This window comes from Heteronotia binoei, chromosome 21, assembly GCF_032191835.1.
Source record: "Heteronotia binoei isolate CCM8104 ecotype False Entrance Well chromosome 21, APGP_CSIRO_Hbin_v1, whole genome shotgun sequence".
Classification (NCBI taxonomy): Eukaryota; Metazoa; Chordata; class Lepidosauria; order Squamata; family Gekkonidae; genus Heteronotia; species Heteronotia binoei.
Window position 1 is genome coordinate 187,585,982 of NC_083243.1, and position 27,529 is coordinate 187,613,510.

Here is a 27,529-nt window from a genome sequence, read left to right on the forward strand (position 1 = left end):
GATATTGTTAATGGGCTTTAGATGTTGGCCTTCTAGTTTGATCAGAATAGACTCAAAAGGGTCATAAACCAAAGAATACATAATTTTAAGCATGCATCAAAGGCCGTCACAATTCTGTTGGGAGAAACTATGAGTACTGATGAAAGAGAGAGCTTACTGTGTATGTAGGAGAATTTCTTTCAAGACTTATGCATTAAGGCAGGCTCTGGAGGTCAGAGTCGTATGGGGCTGTTTTTAATTTAGGTCTCACCCACCTCCCAATACTATCACACACTCAAATTTAGCCTTCATCGGGATTAAAAATGTCAGATGTTTTCTTAATGGCATCACTTCTTTTATTTTTAATCCCGTTTCATTTTTCCCAGATGGGGACCAGAGATTATTTGTAGTGATCTCAAGACGAACCTGAGACACGGGCTTTGATTCACTTTTCTGATTCTTCCATTCGCCTGCCATTGCTTTCCGCAAATACAAATTAAATTGGTAGATATTTGAAACAGTCGCCTTATTATCTGCAACATATCCTGAAACAGAAAGCATAATTAGGTCTAGATCTCTGCTGTGGATGACATCACAATTGCAGGCTTAATAATCTTCATGCACCTCGTGACGTATACAGGCCCCATTCTATTAAACAGGTTAGGCTGAATACTTAATATATTTCCTATGTAACCTTAGTAGGAAAATGAAGAAGAAAAAGAAGAAGATATTGGATTTATATCCCGCCCTCCACTCCGAAGAGTCTCAGAACGGCTCACAATCTCCTTTCCCTTCCTCCCCCCACAACAGACACCCTGTGAGGTAGATGAAGATATTGGATTTATATCCTGCCCTCCACTCCGAAGAGTCTCAGAACGGCTCACAATCTCCTTTCCCTTCCTCCCCGCACAACACACACCCTGTGAGGTAGATGAAGATATTGGATTTATATCCCGCCCTCCACTCTGAAGAGTCTCAGAACGGCTCACAATCTCCTTTGCCTTCCTCCCCCACAACAGACACCCTGAGAGGTAGATGAAGATATTGGATTTATATCCCGCCCTCCACTCCGAAGAGACTCAGAGCGGTTTACAATCTCCTTTCCCTTCCTCCCCCACAACAGACACCCTGTGAGGTAGATGAAGATATTGGATTTATATCCCGCCCTCCACTCCGAAGAGACTCAGAGCGGTTTACAATCTCCTTTACCTTCCTCCCCCACAACAGACACCCTGTGAGGTGGGTGGGGCTGGAGAGGGCTCTCACAGCAGCTGCCCTTTCAAGGACAACTCCTACCAGAACTATGGCTGACCCAAGGCCATGCTAGCAGGTGCAAGTGGAGGAGTGGGGGATCAAACCCGGCTCTCCCAGATAAGAGTCCACACACTTAACCACTACACCAAACTGGCTCTCCAGAGAATCGTGTAGACAGGGGTTGGAAATTGTTATTAAATTATTCATCTGTTTTCCAAAACACACACACACATATATTGAAGAAGAAGAAGAAGATATTGGATTTATATCCCGCCCTCCACTCCGAAGAGTCTCAGAGCGGCTCACAATCTCCTTTACCTTCCTCCCCCACAACAGACACCCTGTGAGGTGGGTGGGGCTGGAGAGATGCTATAAACAATAGCATCATTTTGTACTCACAGGCTGATTTTGGATGTCACTAATTCCACTTGCATTTTCTCTGCAACCATGTCTGAAGTATGGCTGAGCACAGAAGAACCAAATGTTGTGTTGATTGGTTGGTGGGCAGCAATTTTAATTGGTGAGGGCAATTTCAATAGGTATGGCTCATGCTACGTTTGAATCTATATCGGTTCTGATGTACAACTGCAAAAGGGCATAATAGCATCTGAAGAAGTCCATGAAAGCTGGCATAAAATTCTGACATTTAAGGTGTTTTTGCTGTAATACAAAAGAAATGCTAAAGATAGCTTTGAAATGGGTGATATCTTTTATTGGCCGAATTGTGTCTTCATTTCTTTCACTGTCTCCACAAGAGGCACAATATTTTAATGTGTACATTTCTTTAAATTTAATTGTTTTACTAATAAGGCTTAAAGTTGCAGATGTCAGTTAAAATTCTTTAATTACAGGACAGTCCTTGGCCTGTGACTTTTGGGAGTGAGACATCAACCGTTTCCTCTTCCTCCCTATCTGTTTCAGTAGCCAGAAGAAAAACCAACCGACGCTGCACATGAGAATTGTTAAACTGGCTGCATTTCTTCTCTAAATTTTGTTCTTATGTCTCATTGCCTGCTTGTGCGCCAAGAAGCTGAACAAAATGTCCCATTGATGGAACGTCTTTCTGCCTCTTTTGCAGACCTCCTGCTCTGAGTGGTAGCCCTGTTATCTCTGACCTCTCTCTCATCCGTCTTTCTCCACATTCTGTGGGACCTGCAGAATCGCCTTTCAACCCTCCTCACCCATACATGAACCCCCACATGGAACACTACCTCCGATCTATGCACAGCAGCCCCACCCTGTCCATGATCTCAACTGCTAGAGGTCTCAGCCCAGCTGACAGTAAGTGAGATGCACAATCTAGACTACGTTCGAGAACTTAAACCTTGTATATATCCATTGTGATTTATATAGCAACCACTGCAGGATAGTCTCCATGAAAGGAGTTATCCATTTTAAAGAGAAATGGCCGTGAGGCAAGCCTTCATTAATTATACTTTTGCTATTAGCGCTTTAAAAGAATAGCTCACGTTATTCTATCGTTTCTGCTCACGGAGGAAGAAAAGGATGAACTAGCAAACCTGCTATCATGCGAGCAGTAATAGGCCGTTTTCCCACTGAGCTTACCTCGGAGCAACGTCCCTCTTCACCGCGCAGCGTCTGCGCGGATTTCCCACCAACTGCTCCGAGGCTGCTCCGAGGAACCAGGAAGTTCCCGGCCTTTTGCGTCGCAAATGGAAACCGCTAAAAACCAGTTTACGTTAGCGACGCAAAAGCCGCGACTCTACTTGGTTACTCGGAGCAGTTGGTGGGAAATCCGCGCAGACGCTGCGCGGTGAAGAGGGACGTCGCTCCGAGGTAAGCTCAGTGGGAAAACGGCCATAGTTTCCTGATTGTATCTTATTTGCTATCCACTTTTCATTCTGATCAGTTCACACAGCTATATTTACATGTTGAAGCAGGGCTGGTTTAAGGCCAACTGATGTAGGATTGCCAGAACTCACTAAGCTTCCACTGGGGGGCTCCCGGGATCTACTTGGACACGGTGTGATATCTCCTGGAAATCACCTAACCAGGGCTGTATCCAGGGATGGGACATGTGGGGCTCCAAAGCCTGCCACCAAATAAGGATTTTGAGATGGGGCCATATCCTAGCCTTGCTTGGAGTTTTCCCTCGGCTGTCAACCAGCTGAGCCCAGGGCTGCAAAGGGCCACAGTCTGCATGGAGTATGGCTGGTAGGGAGAGGACACTGCATGTATTTCCAATATTCTCCCTTTGTATTCCCAGTGCATTAAATTATAACCCCCCTGGTGCCCTAGCACCCCCCCCCATGGAAAAAAATTCTGGATATGGGGCTGCACCTAACCATAGAGTTTCAGCCAAAATGCTAGAGCATTGATGCACAATGTGCCAGCCGTGATGACACAACTACCAGGTTATGTCATTGCACCAACAACATCAATGTGGGAGGGGGCTGCTTCGGGGTGGGGCTTCCCCTGCCAGCCAGCTGGCTGGTGGTAGATTGGTGACCCTGAAATAAGAGGAAACCCCACCTTATCAAGTGTTTAGCAACCCTAAACTGATGCACAGCCCATCAATGGTGCCCCTCAGCCCTTCCATTGCTTAACTGACAGGACAGTAAGACTTAGTGCTGAACGAGAAATAAGAGGTTAAAGATTCAGTTTTCTTCTAGACCATCCTCCAGGCCAGACCCCACAACTACATTAAATATAAACTTTTTAAAATTATTTAACACAATACAGCAGTAAGCAATATAAGCACATTGTTTACTTATAACTAGAGCAACAGAAAAAATACAATTTTTCAACATTTTAAGATGCATTTTTAATAACAAAAAATTATAAGGGAAAAATACAAAAACAAAACATTATTGAAAACTATTTTGAATCACCTCCCCAAAGATTAAATGTGATCTGATATCATCTTGACTGAAATTATGTGAGCTCAAGATAGGGTTGCCAATCCCCAGGTGGGGGCAGGGGATCCCCCAGTTTGGAGGCCCTCCCCCCGCTTCAGGGTCATCAGAAAGCAGGGGGAGGGGAGGGGAATGTCTGCTGGGAACTCTGTTATTCCCTATGGAGATTTATTCCCATAGAAAATCATGGAGAATTGATCTGTGGGTATCTGGGGCTCTGGGGGGGGGCTGGTTTTTTGGGTAGAGGCACCAAATTTTCAGTATAGCATCTATTGCCTCTCCCCAAAATACCCCCCAAGTTTCAAAAAGATTGGACCAGGGGGTCCAATTCTATGAGCCCCCAAAGAAGGTGCCCCTATCCTTCATTATTTCCTATGGAAGGAAGGCATTGAAAAGGTGTGCCGTCCCTTTAAATGTGATAGCCAGAACTCCCTTTGGAGTTCAATGATGCTTGTCACAGCCTTGATCTTGGCTCCACCCCCAAAGTCTCCTGGCTCCACCCCCAAAGTCTCCTGGCTCCACCCCCAAAGTCCCCAGATATTTCTTAAATTGGACTTGGCAACCCTAGCTCAAGAGCATATTTTTTCAATTTGGAATATCCTCATTCTACATAAATCGATGTTGGTGGACAATTTTTTTAAAAAGATATTCTAGTGGAGAAATAGTATTTGTACAGAACAAAACATTTTACCCATGGATCAAAAGATGCAAAATAATGCTTATTTTTTCCTACTTATAACTGTATACTTTAAAAAGTTTGCTCCTACTTCTTAAATGGCAAAGTCTTTGATCAAGTCCTCAAAACTAATCTGGTGTAATAAATCTGCTCTATTCTTAGTAGAGGTGAGACATCCAGCCTGTCTTGTTGCATAGTTGCCCCAGCAGCCCCCAACGCCGCTTCTCAGTGCTAGTGATTCCACTGCCTATTATTCCATATGACTTGCCATAACAGAAGGAATGACTGAGAAAAAATATTTCATCTTCAAAGTGCCCCTTTCCCTTGGTGCACTAAGCACGTGTTTATTTTGCTTAATAGTTAATCCTAGGGTTGCCAAGTCCAATTCAAGAAATATCTGGGGACTTTGGGGGTGGAACCAGGAGACATTAGGAGTGGCACCAAGACCAAGGCTGTGCAAGCATAATTGAACTCCAAAGGGAGTTCTGGCCATCACATTTAAAGGGACGGCACTCCTTTTCAATTCCTTCCTTCCATAGGAAATAATGAAGGATAGGGGCACCTTCTTTTGAGGCTCATAGAATTGGACCCCCTGGTCCAATCTTTTTGAAACGTGGGGGGTATTTTGGGGAGAGGCACTAGATGCTATACTGAAAATTTGGTGCCTCTACCCCAGAAAACAGCACCCCCCAGAGCCCCAGATACCCGTGGATCAATTCTCCATTATTTTCTATGGGAATAAATCTCCATAGGGAATAATAGAGTTTCCAGCAGACATTTCCCTCCCCTCCCCCCGCTTTCTGATGACCCTGAAGCAGGGGGAGGGTCTCCAAACAGGGGGATCCCCTTTCCCCACCTGGGGATTGGCAACCCTAGTTAATCCTGGGCTGAAGTTCGCACAAAGAGAACTCCCTTAGATTGTCATGTTTAGAACTGAACTCCTCAGTGGGTCTGATACATATAATTTAATTTTTAATTTAATTTAATTTTTGGATTTATATCCTTCCCTATCCCGTAAGCAGGCTCACGGTGGCTTACAACAATAAAACAAAAGAGTTTAAATAATAATAATAATAAACAAAAGAGTTAAAATAAAGGACGCCTGCTGGATTAATTAAAAGCTTGGTGGTGGCGCTCCGTCTTACACCACAGAGCTCAGATCTCCATACACATAATGATTAAATATTATAGTGTTTAGCTAGGGTTGGCGGGTCCCTTGGACCTGACCTGCCAGTGGGGAAAGGGTGGGTGAAAACAGGAGCAGAGGAACACTGAAAATAAATATGATGTGCTTATGTGACCTGGAAGTGCTGAAAGCACACGGAGGGGGGGGAGAGATGTTTTAGTTTTGGGGGCAAAACTCTATGGTAGAATTAGCTTGTACCGCAGAGTTTTGCCCAATAACCAGATGGTTGCCTCCCCCATCACTAATGTGCCTACGCCACTTCCCAGTCATGTAGACGCGTCCCATTTATTTCTGGCTTCTTGCCCGTTTGAAAGGGGGAGACAGATAGAAGCACCCGAAACTGGAGGCCCCCTGCCCACATCAAGGGCTCTGCCGTGCCCACGTTTAGCCGTCTTTAATAAGTCATTTCAGAATGTGCTGGGTCATAATCACAGTATATAATTAAGAATGCACAAAACCAACATGTACATTGGCACTAAAAAGGCAATGTACCAAATGCTGTTCAGGGGGTACTATGCATTCACCCGCAAAGTAGATAATTATTTATTAGAGTATGTTCTAAAGAATGCTGCACACCCAAACCAACACAATATGGTTTGTGCTTTCCCTCAACTGAGATTCTTGGTTTCCCAAGAAACCAGAATAGTATGGATGTAATAGTAAACTATGGCTCGCCGTGAAAACAAAATTATCTAATGAGATTGCTCTATGTGAGGGAGGAGGGAATGCACGAAACGGAGGATCCCAGAACTCATTGAGATAGCTTTCTTGTTACATCTAATCTATGCCTTAATACCAATGAAACAGCAATTGGTAAGAGTCACTATCCATTTAGTGTTTGTAGTAGTCTACCTCCTGACATTAATATAGATGCTCCAATGATAATTATGGTATGCCACAGGAGGAGGGGGGGGGGGCGGGAATCCATGATATCTCTGCCTAATTTGTGATTAAGTCATAAACGTCAAGTGCGTGGAATCAGAACTGGATACTCGGCACCTTCCTCTGGAGTGCAACCGCACAGACTTAACACATCTTGTTAACTTGTCGTCTTTTGCTTCTGATTTGCTTCGGTGATCCCAAAAGGCCTCTCACTGTAACAAGTGTGAAAGATTCCAAGGCTCTGCTCTAAGCAAACAACAGATGTGTTTTATTGCTGTTGTAGTCTGTAGTCGTTTTGCCTCCCAGCTCCTGACCCTCCTTCCTGCCCGCAAAAGAAATTTTATTATTACTTAACATTAGAAAGGGGCCTTTGTGCTGGATTTTCAGCTTTTTCTGTCCCCCCCACCCCCTTTTTTTTTTTAAGCTGCAGTAAATAAGTTAATGGGGAGTGGGCAGAGAGGCAAGACTGAAAATTCACAAATGGGCAAAAGTGAGGATAATTGGTTCTGGCAAGCCAAATGGTTTTCTACTGCCAGGCGCTTTTTAAAAAATCTCTCACGCTGCATATTAGGCCGTTGCTTTAATTTTCTTATGCTGCTTCTTGCTAACTGGGCTGCGCTTGTATTTCTGTTCCGTAATAGACTGGGGTGTTAATTCTGACAGTCTTAATGTGCCTCAGCCCCTCGCCATCTTCCCTCCATTCCTCTCCCCCAACTCCATTTCACTAAAATGAACTCTGCATTCGTACAGAAGGATTATTAGAAGGGATATGTGGAAATAAGAGATTGTTTATAAATTTGCGGAAATGGAGGGATGTGGAGGGCCCCACGCCGGTGTCTTTTGTCCACAGAAAGCACGTATCCCAAGCCCACGTCAGACTCAGTCATAACTTGGAGCTTTTGGCAGGGAAAGGGCAGAGTCTAACGTCACTGCAGAAAGTTTACTCACAGTGGAAATATTTTAGCTTTGCTATTTCTCTCCCCCTCCCCACCCCCTTCTCTGCCCCCTTCACTCTTTGCCTGTATAGTAGCACATGAGCATCTGAAAGAAAGAGGTCTTTTTGGCCTTCCCCCTCCTCCACCAGGAGCCAACCCTGCAGATTACTATCACCAGATGACGCTCATGGCCAGCCATCCTAATCCTTATGGAGACCTCCTCGTGCAGAGCGGGGGAGCAGCCAGTACAACACACCTTCATGATTACCTCAGCCCCGTAGACGGTGAGTAAGGAAGCATCAGCCTTCCTCAGTTGTGCACATCCCAAGGGTACTTTAGCTTGAATGATTGTTCCCTGAATGGATGACAGATGCTTTATCTGTGTTCCAGATTTCTACAAGTATATTATGGCTTGTAATTAGCAGTTGATTTTATTAATGATACGATTCTGGTTGTAAAAGTGTGTGTGCGCGCTAGGGTTGCCAAGTCCAATTCAAGAAATATCTGGGGACTTTGGGGGTGGAGCCAGGAGACTTTGGGGGTGGAGCCAGGAGACATTAGGGGTGGAGCCAAGGTCAAGGCTGTGACAAGCATCATTGAACTCCAAAGGGAGTTCTGGCCCTCACATTTAAAGGGACGGCACACCTTTTCAATGCCTTCCTACCATAGGAAATAATGAAGGATAGGGGCACCTTATTTGGGGCTCATAGAATTGGACCCCCTGGTCCAACCTTTTTGAAACTTGGGGGGTATTTTGGGGAGAGGCACTAGATGCTATACTGAAAATCTGGTGCCCCTACCCCAAAAAACAGCCCCCCCAGAGCCCTAGATACCCGCAGATCAATTCTCCATGATTTTCTATGGGAATAGATCTCCATAGGGAATAATAGAGCTCCCAGAAGACATTCCCCTCCCCTCCCCCCGCTTCCTGACGACCCTGAAGCGGGGGGAGGGTCTCCAAACCGGGGGATCCCCTGCCCCCACCTGGGGATTGGCAACCCTAGTGTGCGCACACACATACACACACATGCATGCTTGCAGTCTACGGTTGCCAACTCAGGATTGGGAAATTCATGGAGATTTTGATGTGAAGCCTGGGGAAAGGAGGAAGCAAAGCAAGGATGTGATGCCATAGAATCCACCTCCATGAGCATCCATTTCTCCAGGGTAACTGGGGACCAGTTGTAATTCCAGGATATCTCCACATCCCACCTGGAGGCTGGCAACCCTATGTAAGTTTTCTTGAAGTACAGTGCTGCACAGTGATACAACCCTTGACCGTCTTTCTGAGTTAATATATCTGACTGTAGACCCTGTTTGCGTCCATAGGCAATAAAAGGCAAAGATCCAGAAAGCCATGCAATAGCCCACTCCCGTTTTTGAGAATCCTTGTAATCAATAATCAATATTATAAAAATTCTAGAACGGCTAGTGACTAACATTCCTCATGACATTCATAAAGCGCTGAGAGATGAAGAAATATAAAAATGCTGAAAACAAATACAGGGTAATCACCATCTCCATGATCCAGGGGAATGGGATGCAATCAGATTGCCTGCTTAGACAGTATGCTTTGAGACAGCAGTTCCAAACAGTTAAGAAAGCAAATAATTCATTAGCACAGCCTTCATAATAATTTTTCCTCTTTTAATTTTAAAACAAGATGGTGCTATTTTGGCCTTTTTGTTTTAAAGATGATTTCTGTGAGCCCAATCCAACCAAGCTGAAGCACTACTAACTTTTAAGCTCCCCTGATTTCAGTGGGAGAAAGTTAAAGCACGCGCTTAAACTCTTCTGTTGAACTCAGTGGGGCTTACAACTGCTTCAGTTTCTCTGGATTGTGCCCTTCGTGTTTCTTTTCACTGACGAAGAGGAGGTGACTGCGACAGGGAATAAAAGAACAGACAGAAAGAATTGTCCAGGGCTGAAACACTACGGGAACTTTTATCTCCCAAATTTTGGCAGGCTTGTGCCCTGAGATTCTAAGCGGTGACCATATTTGGGCGTAGGAGAAAGAAAGTTTTACCGGTCATCAGCCAGTCAGACTGCAGGGGAAAATATGATGGCAGTATTAGAATGATGGAGAGAATCCTTTGCATTGCTGTAGCTGCCTGGTAAATTTATGACGTCCTTCTTGAAAATGGCTTTGTGGTGCGAAAGGATTTGTGTGCGTGTGTGTGTGTGTGTCATTTACCTAGAGGTAGTGATAAATTTCACTACGGCAGAGAATTGAGTGGCACCTTTAATATTAATTGCTATAGTGTAACGTGAGCTTTTACTACATTAGCTCTGTGAGGTGGACTAGAAAGACAGTGGAGTATATACATAGAAGTTGAGATTTAGTGCATGCCCAAAAAAGTATGAGTTGGTTTTCCGTGTTTCTGGCAGTTAAACAGCTAATCATGTGTTGTTTTTTCTCTAGTTTTTCCCTCTGTCCACTCACCAGCATGCCGATCCACCTCATGTATCTGACGGCTTAGACTCTTGCCTACGGATACTCAAGCCGCACTCATTAATTGCCAGCATGCCATAGGCGTCTTTTCAAGAGGCAGCTCTTTAGTAAAACGTCTGGTTCTGCACAGCAGCGTTTATGTTAATGTCATGCAGGAGGACAGAACTTTGGCAAGCTTCATAGGATGAGATCAGCTTTTAAATTTGCTCCTCTGAGGAAGCACTTCTGTAACCTTTCATAGACCGTTAGTGAGAACAACAGAACTCCTAAGACTGTGACTGGCCTTCTTTTCTTGGTCTCTTCTTTTTTCTTGTATTTTCTCATCTTTCAATACGTTCTTATGCTATGCTGTTCTATAATCCACACCATGTAAGAAGCAGCACAATAATGATTTATTATTATTATTATTACATGTTCCTGGTGTGCTAAACGGCAGGCAGGGACACTTAGAAGTAAGATCATTGCGTCAGCAAGGTGTCTGTCTTGTCCCTAGACAAAAGAGGCCCAAATCATATCTGGCAAGCACATAGCTTCTGATGTAGTGTCACTCCACAGGAAGGAAAAAAAGTCAAGAAATCAGAGAGCCGATATGGGTTTCCTGCCATGGATTAACTTCTTATTGCTTCTTATGGTTTGTGATCTGGCCAACTCTATGCAACATGATGCAGTTCAATGTGGCCAAGTGCAAAGTAATGCACATTGGGGCCAAGAATCCCAGCTACAAATACAAGTTGATGGGGTGTGAACTGGCAGAGACTGACCAAGAGAGAGATCTTGGGGTCGTGGTAGATAACTCACTGAAAATGTCAAGACAGTGTGCGTTTGCAATAAAAAAGGCCAATGCCATGCTGGGAATTATTAGGAAGGGAATTGAAAACAAATCAGCCAGTATCATAATGCCCCTGTATAAATCGATGGTGCGGTCTCATTTGGAGTACTGTGTGCAGTTCTGGTCGCCGCACCTCAAAAAGGATATTATAGCATTGGAGAAAGTCCAGAGAAGGGCAACTAGAATGATTAAAGGGCTGGAGCACTTTCCCTATGAAGAAAGGTTGAAACACTTGGGACTCTTTAGCTTGGAGAAACGTCGACTGCGGGGTGACATGATAGAGGTTTACAAGATAATGCATGGGATGGAGAAAGTAGAGAAAGAAGTACTTTTCTCCCTTTCTCACAATACAAGAACTCGTGGGCATTCGATGAAATTGCTGAGCAGACAGGTTAAAACGGATAAAAGGAAGTACTTCTTCACCCAAAGGGTGATTAACATGTGGGATTCACTGCCACAGGAGGTGGTGGCGGCCACAAGTATAGCCACCTTTAAGAGGGGTTTAGATAAAAGTATGGAGCACAGGTCCATCAGTGGCTATTAGCCACAGTGTGTGTGTATATATAAAATTTTTTGCCACTGTGTGACACAGAGTGTTGGACTGGATGGGCCGTTGGCCTGATCCAACATGGCTTCTCTTATGTTCTTATGATCACAGAGTCCTTTTTACATCTGCAAGGGTCATTTTCACTGAATAAAGCCTTATTCTCCATATGGGAGGGTTAATTTTGTATTAGTCTGGAAAATCTCTGGCTTTTTGCACTAATAAATTCCCAACTCTGCAGCTAGAAAATGCAGAAGTTAGGCCAGTTTGCATCATTCTGGACAACTGTACACATGCTTCTGGAAGTGTAGGCTTCCATGACGCAACAAACTTGAGTGTTTTCTTTTTTAGGGGGAAATTTGGAAAGCGATGGGATGCTCTATGTCATCAAGGCGTACTATGACATCTGCCATTCATTCCCCAAATAATATTACACAGACCCAATGCAATATAGTGATTAGAGTGTTTGGTTAGGAATGAAAAGATCTGAGTTCAAATCCTTGCTTTGCCTTGCAGCTCACTAGGTAACTGAGCCAATCTTTCTCTTCTAACTTGCCTCACCAAGGCCTTAAATGCAGTTGATATTGGGAAACAGTTAACCACGTACACCATCTTAAACTGTTTGGAGAAAAGGCAAGATAAAAACGTGGCAGATGGACTGACCATCTTCCACAGAAATCAAAGACTTGGTTAAAATTCAGCTATTTTGAATACTAGATTTACCTAATGAAGAACTCTAACTTTAAAAGAGCAAGCACTTTTTATTTGGCAACCCTTGATACAAGCAGATACATTGGATCTTGTGCAGCCAATTGGGTACTATATTTCTTACATTTGAAATACTTAAAATATTTCCAAATGAGCACATTAGCCTATCTCTAGCTGAAACATCATCTTGTTACATTTGAACCTACAGCATGTGGAGCCTCTGAACTCCCAAATCTCCAAAAATGGATTTTGAAATGGCCATTAAACTCCCTAACCAGAAAATGTGCATAGACAAATGACAAACAAATGCAAAAACCAACTTGCATGAAATACAAGTGGGAAAAGAACTGGAAAGCTCACTCTCAGTTGTTTTGAGATTCATTAAACCTTCTTTATTGGGTGTGAATTTGTAACTTGTGCAACAGCAGCTTTGTGCTAACCAGTCCTCTCGGCAACTATTTTAGAAACAGAAACCCAACAAACTCCTTCTGGCCCAATAATGTGCCCTGGGATACTCTAAGCAGTATGATGGGGACTTACACAAATCTGTCCAGTTTCTTAGCTGAAGTTAATATGAAGATCTGTTTGGTTTGTTTACATTCTACCTTCCCAATACCCCATGTGTTGCTGTTCAGCCTCCTTCTTGCTAGCTGGAACTTCTAAGATTGGCCCTTTCTGCACCTCTATTTCCTTCACTTTCACTGTGCATCACAGTCAGGAGTCTCCCCCTACATTCCTCTATGCATTCCAATTGCACTTTGTTTTTCTTTCTGCATTGATCCCATCTCCCCCCTTCAGCTCTGAGCCCACTTTCAATCTGCTTCCCACCAGGACTTCTCACAGTCCTTTTGTGATGATTTATCATACACATTTCCTCAGACTTTTCCTCCCCCCCCCCCAGGCCAGTTGGTTTCTCCTTATTGGTCAGTTTTGCACTAGGCATGTCTTTTGAAATAAGAGATTAGGTAAGTAATCACCTTTGACTCGTTTTTCAGGAATAGCCAGTTAGCTTGGTTGGTTAAGATATAGTGCTATTAACAGCAAGGTTGTTGGCTTGATTCCCCTTTGGTGCAATTTTGTTTCTGAAAAAAAGTTTTTCTTTTAAATTGACTCTGATCACAAACATGAGGTATAATGCTGTGGAACCTGTTCTGGGGAAGCAGCAGCCTGTTTTTTCAAAAAAAAGTCTGTTTTTTCAAAAAAAGTCTGGCTCAACATCTGGTCTTCTGCATTTGTCATCTCATTTCCAAATAACAATTGGGGGCGGAACTCATGCTGCAAAGCATTGACATCTCCACTCCCCCCTCATGAACCTTCTCCACCAAGCGGATGTCAAGTCTCCAAATTCAATAACGAGTCGTTGTTGAAACAAAGTTGCTAGTTTATTGATGATGTACTTGGATAGGTTCAAATTGAAAGACTAAAGATTATACAGTACAATGCCATCATATAAGGTACACTTCAAAGGGATTCTTAAGGGAGGGGCACTATGCAGGGCACATTCACACATTGATGTTACAATTTCTTTCTCAGGCCGGCTTTGGCCTTGAGCGTCCTTTGGCTCCAACCTCCCCCGATGCCCAGCCTGAGAAGGCACAGATTATAGCTTCCCATATTCCCATTTCAAAGCAAGACTACATAACAAAGGAAAGGGAGGGGGGTAGGGAGAGGTTTAGCTAGCAGCATTGGAATACAGAAAGGCTTTACCCAGAAGGCTCTTTGCTTGAGCCAAAGTACAGGACAGACTTGACCAAGGTTTTACAGAGACTTGACAGCAGACACACAGTTCAGTGCAATTCAGTTTATTAGGTTTAAAAGCCCGTAGGCCATACACTATAAAAATTAACTTTAAACTTTATGAGGTTTTAAACATTTAAAAAGATAGTGTAACAGAAATCTACAAGTGAATGCACATCTACATCTACAAGTGAATGCACAGCAGCCTCTCTGCTGCTTCTCTGACCAAGTGGTCAGAATCTCCCCTCACTAAACTTTTAAAGCAGTCCCTGCCAATGATTTTTTTTTTCTTCAGTCATCCTGGATTAGTGTTAAACTCCTTAACTAATGATAAGAGGGGGGGGGGGAGAGAACACTAATGATGACCCCACAGTAAATTCAGATGGAAGAATCTCCTATTTTAAAAGACACACCCAATCCGGAGAGACCAACCCCACAACACTACCTGGGTTTTCTCATTGATATGCAGAAGATATACTCCACGATTCCCAATAAAAATGGGGGGGGGGGGAGCAGAGTGCATGCGCAGCATTTGAAGTAAACCCCAACCAACTCAACTTCAGTGAAAATCAGAAGTAAACTGTGTATGCAGAAAGGGTGTAAGACTGCTACATCTGGATCAGACAAGCAACACGGATTACAAAAGACTTGATTGCACAGTGCTGAAAACCATGCTCCCTTTCACCTAGACAAATGAACTTCCATCCTAGCAGTACATGAATCTGTTGCATGCAAAGAATGAAACCAAGAAAGCACCTACTGTTGTGCACATAACTCTTCTGTATCAATCAATCAATCAAATGTTTACTACGATCAAAGATCAGTCGCATGTAGAAACCTTCACTGATGCAGAAGAAGCCTTTTCTCTAAAAGAATAACTGACAAGTCCTTTTGGGGGGAAAAACAGAACCAACCACCTGTGAAGATAGTGTTCTGTTATTTTTTTACTATATACATGGTGAAGATGAAGAAGATGAAGATATTGGATTTATATCCCGCCCTCCACTCCGAAGAGTCTCAGAGCGGCTCACAATCTCCTTTCCCTTCCTCCCCCACAACAGACACCCTGTGAGGTGGGTGGGGCTGGAGAGGGCTCTCACAGCAGCTGCCCTTTCAAGGACAACCTCTGCCAGAGCTATGGCTGACCCAAGGCCATGCTAGCAGGTGCAAGTGGAGGAGTGGGGAATCAAACCCGGTTCTCCCAGATAAGAGTCCGCACACTTAACCACTACACCAAACTGGCTCACCAAACTGGTGGTAAATATGGCTGTATGCAGAGAGAGAGAAGTTTCCTTCTCTTTTTATTTTTGCTTATCATACTACACCGCTATTCATTCAGCATAAGCATTACCTGCATAAAGAATTTTGGTATGTTGTACATTAAATAAAAATACAAAACAATGTGTAAAGAAAAAGAATTTATTTTAATAGTGTCATCTGGATAAACAGAGTTTAATGTGAAATATTTGAATTCGGGCTATGTAAAAGCCCTTTGAGAAATTTTTCAGCGTCCCATCAAAATCCCTCAGAGGATAATCTCCCAAATTTACTTCCCATTTTCTTCAGGCAACATGCAGAGGCAACCTAGACATGTGCCTTTTAGAAAGGCAGCTGTTCTTCCAAAAGTCTTTTGGTTTCTGCCTGTGATGTTGCTCAGATATTTCAAGCTAAAATTCTCTTTAGGCAGAATTTCTATGGCAACTCTTCTGAAGTGCTTGATCCATTCAGTCTTTAGTGGGCATGGAAGATCATGACAAAGGGAGTTTTCGCACAGGGCTTACCCCGGAGCGACGTCCCTCTTCACCGTGCAGCGTCTGCGCGGATTTCGCACCAACTGCTCCGCAGAACCCGGAAGAGCCGCGTAGTGCCGCGGCTTTTGCGTCGCAAATGTAAACCGCCAAAAAACAACTTTACATTTGCGATGCAAAAGCCGCGGCTCTTCCGGGTTCTGCAGAGCAGTTGGTGCAAAATCCGCGCAGACGCTGCGTGGTGAAAAGGGACGTTGCTCCGGGGTAAGCCCTGTGCGAAAACGCCCAAAGTAAAAGTCCAAATGGGTTATAGCGCATGGGCTGCATTCAGACTGGCAGCTCCGTATGCTTATGAGGCATTGCAAATCGTGCTACCCCAAAATGCATCAGACAAATCCCTCCTGATCAGGCACTCCCATGCAAGCTGCCCATATATCGTGTGGGGGGCACATAGGTACACTCAGATGGTTGTTGCATGTCATTCCTTTTTGGGGATTTTCCTTTACATGTTTAGTGGCTGTGCATATATGCTCTCATGTGCTCATTTGCTCTGTAGCAGTGATTTAAAAAAAAAGAATGTTGGTGAATGCCTAGAGTGGATTGGCAGATTCACACCACCAATCAGCCTTGCTTATGTGTCCCTGTGGCCAGATGCCAGGAAACACAAGAGTTCGGCAGAAGACTTCTCAACTGGTAGCTATTTGATGTGTCTCAGAGAAATCAGAGAACTGGGTGAGTGCAAAGGCTAGATGAGGCAGCTGTGCCGATCTGACCTTGACTTTTTGATCTGCCCCGGGTCAGTTTGGTGTAGTGGTTAAGTGTGCGGTCTCTTATCTGGGAGAACCGGGTTTGATTCCCCACTCCTCCACTTGCACCTGCTGGAATGGCCTTGGGTCAGCCATAGCTCTGGCAGAGGTTGTCCTTGAAAGGGCTGTGAGAGCCCTCTCCAGCCCCACCCACCTCACAGGGTGTCTGTTGTGGGGGAGGAAGGGAAAGGAGATTGTGAGCCACTCTGAGACTCTTCGGAGTGGAGGGCGGGATCTAAATCCAATATCTTCATCTACCTCACAGGGTGTCTGTTGTGGGGGAGGAAGGTAAAGGAGATTGTGAGCCGCTCTGGGACTCTTCGGAGTGGAGAGCGGGATATAAATCCAATATCTTCATCTACCTCACAGGGTGTCTGTTGTGGGGGAGGAAGGGAAAGGATATTGTGAGCCGCTCTGAGACTCTTCGGAGTGGAGGGCAGGATATAAATCCAATATCTTCATCTACCTCACAGGGTGTCTGTTGTGGGGGAGGAAGGTAAAGGAGATTGTGAGCCGTTCTGAGACTCTTCGGAGTGGAGGGCGGGATATAAATCCAATATCTTCTTCTTCTTGTTGAAGCCAAGGTAGAATGAATGCAGATAATGCTTTTTAAAAACCTATAATGACTATTTTCTGGCTTGAAAATATAATTCACGGTTGGAGAAATCCAATGATTTCTGCTATGCTGAGCTGAAAAGTAATATTTACAAGACTGAAGAAATAACCCCATCCCCATGAGCTCTTTCCTCGGTCCTTTCATCTAAAGTTCTCCTGAATCTTGGGTTTTAAAAGAATCCCATTTACTTATGCAGGTTTAAGGATTCCTAGACAACCACTTTTGTGGATTGCAGGATAGAAAGCCGCTTTCTTGTCTCCCAGCAAGGATCTTAGAATACCTTGAAATGAAAAGCTCAAGGGGCCTCCAAGCCTGATGAAATAAAACTTCTAGGATATCACCTGGTGCCAGAATGAATGCTTGGCATTTGCTGCTTATAAACAAGAAGTGAGGTGATGCCACAGAAAATGTTTAATAAAGAAGCAGTTCAGGGAAGCTGATTATAGCTGGTTGCTGTTTAGCAATAAGGCCACTGCCCTATGCCAAGCGTAGACCTCCTTTTGATGTTCTATTCACCATCGTTGAGTTTGGCGGGATGTCTCAAGAGATTGTGTCTCCTTCTGTGTCCTAGGAATGGAATTTTCCTTTGTTGGAGGGAGCAAATATATTTCAGTAGTTCTCTGGTTATTGTAGAGTCACATCTTTTCCTGTTCAACCACGAAGGGGTGCTTCTACCTGGTATTCTAAGATCCTAGTGGGTTCTTTTGTAATTTAGGATTAGGAAGACTGAAGCACTACAAAAGATGTGTTCCCCCCCCCTTTTTTTTTAACCTTGAAATGTCCAAAGTTGTTGTTCTTCACTGTGAAAACTACCTACAGACTTGAGAATGAGACTCTGAGGGAGGAAGGAGCATAAATCAATCTGAAATAGTTTTAAAAAAAAAGCTGTCTATTGTTAAAGCTCTAATTTCTATCCTGCCTATCTCCCAAAGGACCTGGGAGAAATTACAATTAAAAAATGAAGACAACAAATTTAAAATGTTGAAATCAGAACCAAATTGGTTGATCCTGAACCAAATCCTGAACCAAATTACCAAAAGTAAAATTACTTTTAAATAATTCAGTCTTGCAGTGGTGGTGCTCAAAAGCCCCCATAGTAGGGAGCCCATACCCTCAGGGAGCCCATTCCACGTTACAGATGCTACCACATAAAAAGCCCTAGAAGAAGAAGAAGATATTGGATTTATATCCCGCCTTCCACTCCAAAGAGTCTCAGAGCGGCTCACAATCTCCTTTACTTTCCTCCCCCACAACAGACACCCTGTGAGGTAGATGAAGATATTGGATTTATATCCCGCCCTCCACTCCGAAGAGTCTCAGGGCGGCTCACAATCTCCTTTCCCTTCCTCCCTCACAACAGACACCCTGTGAGGTAGATGAAGATACTGGATTTATATCCCGCCCTCCACTCCGAAGAGTCTCAGAGCGGCTCACAATCTCCTTTCCCTTCCTCCCTCACAACAGACACCCTGTGAGGTAGATGAAGATACTGGATTTATATCCCGCCCTCCACTCCGAAGAGTCTCAGGGCGGCTCACAATCTCCTTTACCTTCCTCCCCCACAACAGACACCCTGTGAGGTAGATGAAGATATTGGATTTATATTCCGCCTTCCACTCCAAAGAGAGAGCGGCTCACAATCTCCTTTCCCTTCCTCCCCCACAACAGACGCCCTGTGAGATGGGTGGACCTGGAGTGGGCTCTCACAGCAGCTGCCCTTTCAAGGACAGAGGCTCAGAGCGGCCTACAATCTCCTTTCCCTTCCTCCCTCACAACAGACACCCTGTGAGGTAGATGAAGATACTGGATTTATATCCCGCCCTCCACTCCGAAGAGTCTCAGAGCGGCTCACAATCTCCTTTCCCTTCCTCCCCCACAACAGACACCCTGTGAAGTGGGTGGGGCTGGAGAGGGCTCTCACAGCAGCTGCCCTTTCAAGGACAACCTCTGCCAGAGCTATGGCTGACCCAAGGCCATGCTAGCAGGTGCAAGTGGAGGAGTGGGGAATCAAACCCGGTTCTCCCAGATAAGAGTCCACACACTTAACCACTACACCAAACTGGCTCTCCTAGTCTGGGCAGCTGAAATGCAAACTTGCTGAACACCAATTCTTGTGAAGCAAATGGATCAGTTGCTATCTATATGTTTTCCCTTATACATATCTACATATTTTACGGTGCAGTCCTACTCAGAGTTTCACCCTTCTAAGCCCACTGCCTTCATGTAACTCTCCTTAGGACTGCACGGTTAGCACAGATTCATATGGAATCTCTGATGTGGAGATACCATTACCAAGTGAGACATCACAGGTACATCTTTAAAATAACAGATCTCTTCAGGTGATTCTCTGAACATAGCATTGGATCCGTTGTGAACAGGAAGTGTAGCTTCCCCACATTTCTTCTTCTTCTTCTTCAGCAGCAGTGTTTCATTAGAAATTATAGCCGTCATGTTCTTTTCCTTTACTTCCCTTCCCCATTAGATATACGAGCTGTCTCCGTGTATAGGACTTGCACATCAGGAGAAGGGAATGAGAAAGCTGTGTTTCTGCCACCATGTTTTTGCAGCCAGCCAGAGAGCAGGAAAATGGCACATTATTTTTAAGGGCCTACAAAACGTGAGAAGTCGTTCTCTGAATGTGGTATTAGATGAAATTGCTCATTCAGCAACAAAAGCCAAACCACCTCGGCACCCAACTCCACCTGATCGTGAGGGCAGGAAGCTGGACATCCCTTCCCCTACATGCAAGGGAGTGATGGGTTATGGTGAGAAGAGAGGGAAGTTCAGCTGGACAGCCAAATGCTGGGCTGTAGTTGCATCAACTAGCAGTAGGTAAACAATCAATGCCAAGAATGGGAGGAGGATCTACTTAGCTTTCACAGTTTGCAGAATTCATTTTATCTTGGGGCAGAATATTTATTGTTTTTAGGCACGGCATATATAAAAACTTCAATCTGTGAGGCTTAAATTCTCTTTGAGGCTTCCTTGAAGATTGTTTATGACAGCTGGCGATTTTAATGTGGAAGGCTTTGTAATGTGAATGAGCATTTTGGCCAATGCGACTTTTACGCCTGCGCTACAAATTCAATGGAAGAAAGAACTGCTTCAGACACCATGTGTGCAAACACCCGGAGTTTTTCCTCCTAACTCTGTGCTGGCTTTCTCTGAAGGAAAACCAACTATTCCCTTTCTTCCATCCTGCAGGAAAGCTTGCTAGGAGTGAAAAATCATCCATCAGTGGAATAAAATGGGGTCAACACCATGACCTTTGCACATATGTAAAACCATCGGTGTCAAGAGACCCTAGTGGAAACTTAAGCCCGCAATCATAAATGCTGCATTTTTAAAAAGAAAAAACCACGCCTTTCCCACAGCTTGTAGAAACTGGAGGATCTAAATTAGAGCAGACAGTAATAAAATGCATATTACTTGATTTGTGCTGGAAGAGTCCCAGGCCAACCTGCAGTGTCTGACAGCTTCCAACAGAGTTTTACAACAGGGGGAAAAAAATTACTTATGTGTGCAATGAAGGGGTGTGTTAAATGGCTGCACCAATAAAGCCTAGGCTGCTGTTGGACATCAAGACTTCTCCTCTCCTCAAATTAATGGGGACCAATGGCAGAGCTGACACGGCGGGCATAAATCACAGGACGGAGCAGCAGGGAATGAGTACGAGGCTTTTCTTTCTATTTAGTAATTTATCAAGGGAAGTGGCACATTAATAAACAGATCTCCCTTGAGGTATAGGAGTAACAGAGACAAATATGACTGTCAAACTCAGCCTGCTTCTTCTTCTTAGCTAGATAAGAGACGGACAGAGAGCAAGCTCTGTGTGTGTGTGTGTGTGTGTGCGCGTGCGTGAGCGCGCATGTGTACGTGTGTGTGTGTGTGTGTGTGTGAATGTAACATATATTGCAATAGCATCTTGAAATTCTAATCAAGAACAAGGCTCTTTGGCACAAGATACTGCACCGTTCCTCATTAGCCGAACCACTGTCCCCAAAAGACCTTCACACAAAGGTTCTGCAAGGGAGGGAGATCCCATGGGAAACTGTCCATAAAAGAAGAGGGTGCCACTTTAGTTGAATCCCCCTTCCCACGACTGCTATTTCTGTAGGGCATATTGGGGGTCATTTTGGACTACAGCACACTATTCAGCTGTATCCTGTATACCCACTGTATCAGCTAGGGTTGCCAATCCCCAGGTGGAGGCAGGGGATCCCCGGTTTGGAGACCCTCCCCCCCGCTTCAGGGTCATCAGAAAGCGGGGGGAGGGGAGGGAAATGTCTGCTGGGAACTCATGATTCCCTAAGGAATAATGGAGAATTGATCTGCGGGTATCTGGGCCTCTGGGGGCCCTGTTTTTTGAGGTAGAGGCACCAGATTTTCAGTATAGCATCGAGTACCTCTCTCCAATATAATCCCTAAGTTTCAAAAAGATTGGACCAGGGGGTCCAATTCTATGAGCCCTCAAATAAGGTGCCCCTGTCCTTCATTATTTCCTATGGAAGGAAGGCATTTAAAAGGTGTGCCATCCCTTTAAATGAGATGGCCGGGAACTCCCTTTGGCATTCAATTATGCTTGTCACACCCTTGCTCCTGGCTCCACCCCAATGTCTCCTGGCTCCACCCCCAAAGTCCCCAGATATTTCATGAATTGGACTTGGCAACCCTAGTATAAGCAACTGTTAGCTGATGACAGTTTTAGAACTGAGCAAAAGCAAAAAAAAAGAGAGAGGGGCACCGTATAACGTGAACAGGAAAGAAGCCCAAGGCTCACGAAGCTAAAAGCTTGTACACTGAATATTAAACACCATTCAACATGAGTAAACAAAAGTTCTTTCAATTTCATAAGGCTCAAAACATTGGCCAGGTTTCTATTATTTGAAATAAGCAGGAAAGCCAATAACCAGTTAAAAACAGGTTATTTCTCTTTAACAGAAAAAGCAAACAACAGAACTATTAATTAAATACCAAACTCTTATGAAGTCAACTGAGACCCAAAATGAAGGGTGTCAACTATCTACCTCCTAATACTTTATTTATTCTCAAAATAGGAAAGTTCTTTGAAGATGGCCAAACAGCTCCTTTGAGAGCGGTGGATTGGCACATAGCTTGCCTGCTTTACAAATCCGTGACTGCTACCAACTTTAAGATAATCTTGGGTTCATCCCTGATAAGCAGGCATTCAGCCCGAGAGATTCTTTTCCTTTAATACCTGCACTGGATTGTTCCCCTTTGGCCTCTACCCTTGCCTCTGAAAGAACCAAATTGGCCTCATAAGGAGGCATGAGAAGTAGTTACAGGAAGAGGCATGAGTCACGTCTAGGGTTGCCAAGTCCAATTCAAGAAATATCTGGGGACTTTGGGGGTGGAGCCAGGAGACTTTGGGGGTGGAGCCAAGATCAAGGCTGTGACAAGCATAATTGAACTCCAAAGGGAGTTCTGGCCATCACATTTAAAGGGACTGAACACCTTTTCAATGCCTTCCTTCCATAGGGAATAATGAAGGATAGGGGCACCTTCTTTGGGGGCTCATAGAATTGGACAGCCTGGTCCAATCTTTTTGAAACTTGGGGGGTATTTTGGGGGGAGGCACTAGATGCTATACTGAGAATTTGGTGCCCCTACCCCAAAAAACAGCCCCTGCCAGAGCCCCAGATACCCGCAGATCAATTCTCCATGATTTTCTATGGGAATAAATCTCCATAGGGAATAATAGAGTTCCCAGCAGACATTTCCCTCCCCTCCCCCCGCTTTCTGATGACCCTGAAGCGGGGGGAGGGTCTCCAACGGGGGGGGGTCCCCTGCCCCCACCTGGGGATTGGCAACCCTAGTGCGCACACACACATACACACACATGCATGCTTGCAGTCTACGGTTGCCAACTCAGGATTGGGAAATTCATGGAGATTTTGATGTGAAGCCTGGGCAGGGCAGAGTTTGGGAAAGGACAGAAGACTCGACTTGACTTTTCAACTAAGGCATAATATAAACATGTTTGGCTCCTTTGGTGCTAGTTACTGATGAAGGCTAACTCTTTCTCTGAGCAAGCTCTTGAAAAGTTTCGTTTAGCCTGCATTTCTTCACCCCATGTTGACCTGCTCTGTCTCAGGGAGCAAGGCAAGATTTAATATTGATCCAGCAGCTACATCATGGCCGTTTCGTATGGAGCCACGCGGAGGCTCAGTTGGCCAACATGATCATCTCCTTACTGTAGTTTTGGAAATGAGGGAGGGAATGGCCTAAGACTTAGAAATAGCAGCTTGCTTAAGACTGCCCAGTGAGTTCATGAATAAGGTCAAACATGAACACCAGTGTATCTTGTTGGTAGAACTCATTCTACCAACCACTGTGCTATACTGGTCCCAGAATTTGAATATGCGCAGGGGAGAAGGCTTCGATATGGCTATTGAAATAAAGTAGGAAAGCACCTAATCCACACAGTGCTCCTCTCAGTCCTTCATCACAGATCAGCGACTGTATTGTGGACTTATGAATCTATGAAGCCGGCTTATACTAAGTCAGACCTTGGTCCATCGGGCTCAGTCCTGTCTTCTCTGACCAACAGCAGCTCTCTAGAACCTCAGGCAAAAAAAAAAGTATTTCCTTTTTCATGAAAAGCATACAGAGCAGATGCTTCTCCCCACCACTACAGGATAACAGAAAATTAGTGTTTTTCTTTTCTTTATGTTACCAGTTAAAAAAGGTGAAGCCTATTTCTTTTTATTCAAATGAAAGCCCCATTCCTTTATTTCCTTTCACACAGTGTCAAGATTCTCCAGTCCGAGAGTGACGCCGAGGTTAAGTCGAAAGCGGGCATTTTCCATATCCCCATTGTCTGATGCCAGCATTGATCTGCAGACAATGATTCGGACTTCCCCAAATTCCTTGGTCGCCTATATAAATAACTCCAGAAGTAGTTCTGCAGCAAGTGGGTCGTATGGGCATTTATCAGCAGGGACTATAAGGTAAGGCAGAAGCGGAACTGAATGTTCATTTAGAGAATTTTGTAGATCTCTTGCCAACTGTTTGTCAGAACAAGCATCATAGAAATGGAAACCCTGAAGGAAAAATGATGTGCAACGTTTAACTAATTTATGTAGAATGTTTGCTTTTCATACCTATACAGATGAAATTACTCCTCGATTTCATACGTGCAAAAGGGTGCATTATGTCTAGCATGTTTGGTGAGCCAGTTTGGTGTAGTGGTTAAGTGTGTGGACTCTTATCTGGGAGAACCGGGTTTGATTCCCCACTCCTCCACTTGCACCTGTTGGAATGGCCTTGGGTCAGCCATGGCTCTGGCAGAAGTTGTCCTTGAAAGGGCAGCTGCTGGGAGAGCCCTCTCCAGCCCCACCCACCTCACAGGGTGTCTGTTGTAGGGGAGGAAGGTAAAGGAGATTGTGAGCCGCTCTGAGACTCTTCGGAGTGGAGGGCGGGATATAAATCCAATATCTTCTTCTTCAATGTTTCTTTCACATTGTTGAAAGTGATGATGCTTTGATAGCACACAGAGGCTTCTGTTAATTCTTTACTATATCCGCCCACTATGGAGAATTGTTTCATCAAAGAGCAGGGACCAGGGCTATTGGGGGGGATACCCCCTCAGAAAGTATCCCTACAAAATGCATGTCAATATGAGCATACCCCCTTTTTAAAAGTCCTGGTGCCCAATCCCCCACCTATTTTGCTGTATTACATACAACTCTGCCGTTTAACAAATTAAATACAACATTCTTTATAACTACTGCTGTAGTGTGATTAGTGGTATGAGCCTTACAGCCCCTGGAAATATGGGTAAATGTAAGTAATATCACAATTGCATGCTTTCCCTGGTATTTCCGAGGGCTTCAAATGTTTATGAAGGTCTTGTCTGCTCAATGAATCTGGATTCTGATTCACATTTAGCAGCAGATGTATTTGCATGGATTTTTACAGAAATAATGACACAAGTGACGAGAGCATGGTCATTTCCCAGCCACTACCATAGTGGCTTTTACTTGAACTGAAAGAGTTTCGGGATTGAGACAGTTATGTCGTGCAGTGCACAAATCCCAGTTGGGCTATTGCTTTGAGATGGAGCCCAACAAACAGAAATGGCCTGGATTCCATCAGAGCTCTAACCTTCTTGTCCATGTGCATTCAGAATGCCCACAATAAAGTTCATGATGAGAGTGGTTGGGCGGGCCTCATTAAAGGAACCACACAAGAGAGGAAGCTGCTCCATACATACCTCCTGAGAAAATCAAAATGAACAAGAGGGAAATGTAATTATTTTGTTGTCTGCCTTCATTTTTGCGGGTTTTTTTTAAATGCAGCCTCCCTTTATTGGGTTCTCAGAAGACAGACCTTTAGGACATTTCCAAAGAAGAAGCAAGATACACAAAAATATTGCTATTAGAATCATAGAGTTGGAAGGACCAAAAGGGTCATCTATTCCAACCCCCTGCACAGTGCAGGAAACCCACAAATACCTACCCCAAATTCACAGGATCCTCATTGCTGTCAGATGGCCATCTAGCCTCTGTTTAAAAACCTCCAAGGAAGGAGAGCCCACCACCTCCCGAGGAAGCCTGTTTCACTGAGGAATCGCTCTAACGGTCAGGAAGTTCTTCCTAACGTTGAGCCGGAAACTCTTTTTGATTTAATTTCAACCCATTGGTTCTGGTCCTACCTTCTGGGGCCACAGAAAACAATTCCACACCATCCTCTATATGACAGCCCTTCAAGTACTTGAAGATGGTGATCATATCACCTCTCAGCCGCCTCCTCTCCAGGCTAAACACCCCCAGCTCCTTCAACGTTTCCTCACAGGACTTAGTCTCCAGACTATTAGTCTGGGCCCCTTAATTAACAGTATGCAACTGCTCTCCAGTGCTCTGGATGGATATTGTTATCTTTTCATCTTGTGGTTTCTTTTCCCCTCTCCAGTCCAGCATTCACCTTCCCCCATCCTATAAATCCAGTGACATATCAACAGATTCTGAATCAGCAAAGAGGCCTGAGTTCAGCGTTTGGACATACACCTCCCTTCATCCAGCCATCCCCGACGTTCCCTGCACGCCAGCATGTGGCGGTCATCTCTGTCAATTCGACACCTGCTCAGATCAGCAACAGCAGCAATTGTACAGCTGATTCTAACCAGGTAAGATTCACGTTGACTTCTGACGTGATTTGACCTGGGCTCTTTATAAACTTATTTTGCAAAACCTCACGTCCATTGAAATGCATCTTTTCAGTTGCCGTGCCAATATCACCGCAAGGTTGGATCCCTTTAAACATGGGAAAGCCATGGTTGTAACATCGCCACAATCTGCCCATTTGAATTATTTTCTTAGAACTTTCTATCCTGTGACTGGCTTAAATTCCCTCATTCCACCGGCAATCTGTGTCTCAAAACTCATGTAGCTCTCTCTAAGGAAGTGAGAGGTATTGATCTGCAGTGATAAACGGTGAGTAACTGGTACACATCCTTTTAGATATTCCTGTAGCGAGGCATGTACTGCCACAGGGTTAACATAATGTGTATTCTTGCCTTGAGCATGTGTGAGGCAGCATTCGAACGACTATTTCAGTTTACTTGTAAGAACTGAAGGTGTTTGACAATACATTTGTACTCATCACACAAATAACTCGGCGTCTGTGAGCTTAAATTGCAGGCCCAAGTGCCAGGCACTAGCTGAGGAAAATCCGCAAGACTACTCCCATGATCCATTTCTGAATGGGACAGCAAGTTCAAGTGAGTTGGTTGCCACGTACACATATGTTACAGAAAAAGAAGAAGAGGAGATTGTATTTATATGCCACTCTTCACTCAGAGCAGCTTATTATCTCCTTTCCCTTCCCCTTCCCACAGCAGACACCCTGTGAAGTAGGAGGGGCTGAGAGAGCTCTGACAGAAACTGCTATTGAGAGATCAGCTCCAAGACAGCTTGTGGCTGACTAAAGATCCTACCAGAAGGTGCATATGGAGGAGTGGGGAATCAAACACTGTTGTCCAATATTTGAGTCCGCACTCTTAACCACTATACCAAACTGGCTCTCTAAAGGGGTACAAAATCTTTCAAATAGTGGTGTGAATGCACACAGATGTTTTTAAACTGAACAGTCTCTGCCAACCAAGACAGCAGTGTAATGAGGCAGGCTGATCCCCCACACACACACACCATTTGATAAACACTATAATAAAAATAAAATCCTTTATATATAAAATACCTGTTCTGGTGGCCAAATGGAGTTCTCCCATTGGCTTAGGGGTGCATTCCATGCACTCCATAAACCATTGGCCCATCATGGCT

General features: G+C 44.4%; 1 protein-coding gene across 3 annotated transcripts in view; it reads left to right on the forward strand.

The window, feature by feature from the left end:
- Positions 1-27,529, forward strand: part of GLI2 (GLI family zinc finger 2) — a 459,364-nt gene that overhangs the window by 386,338 nt on the left and 45,497 nt on the right. Inside the window, exons 4-7 of one of the 3 annotated variants that reach the window (XM_060261633.1) lie at positions 2,312-2,514; positions 7,881-8,072; positions 23,998-24,199; positions 26,163-26,376. In XM_060261633.1, coding sequence (XP_060117616.1) covers positions 2,312-2,514; positions 7,881-8,072; positions 23,998-24,199; positions 26,163-26,376 — 811 coding nt within the window. The remainder of the gene's footprint in view (positions 1-2,311; positions 2,515-7,880; positions 8,073-23,997; positions 24,200-26,162; positions 26,377-27,529) is intronic. The other 2 variants (XM_060261634.1, XM_060261635.1) reach the window with 2 other exon arrangements.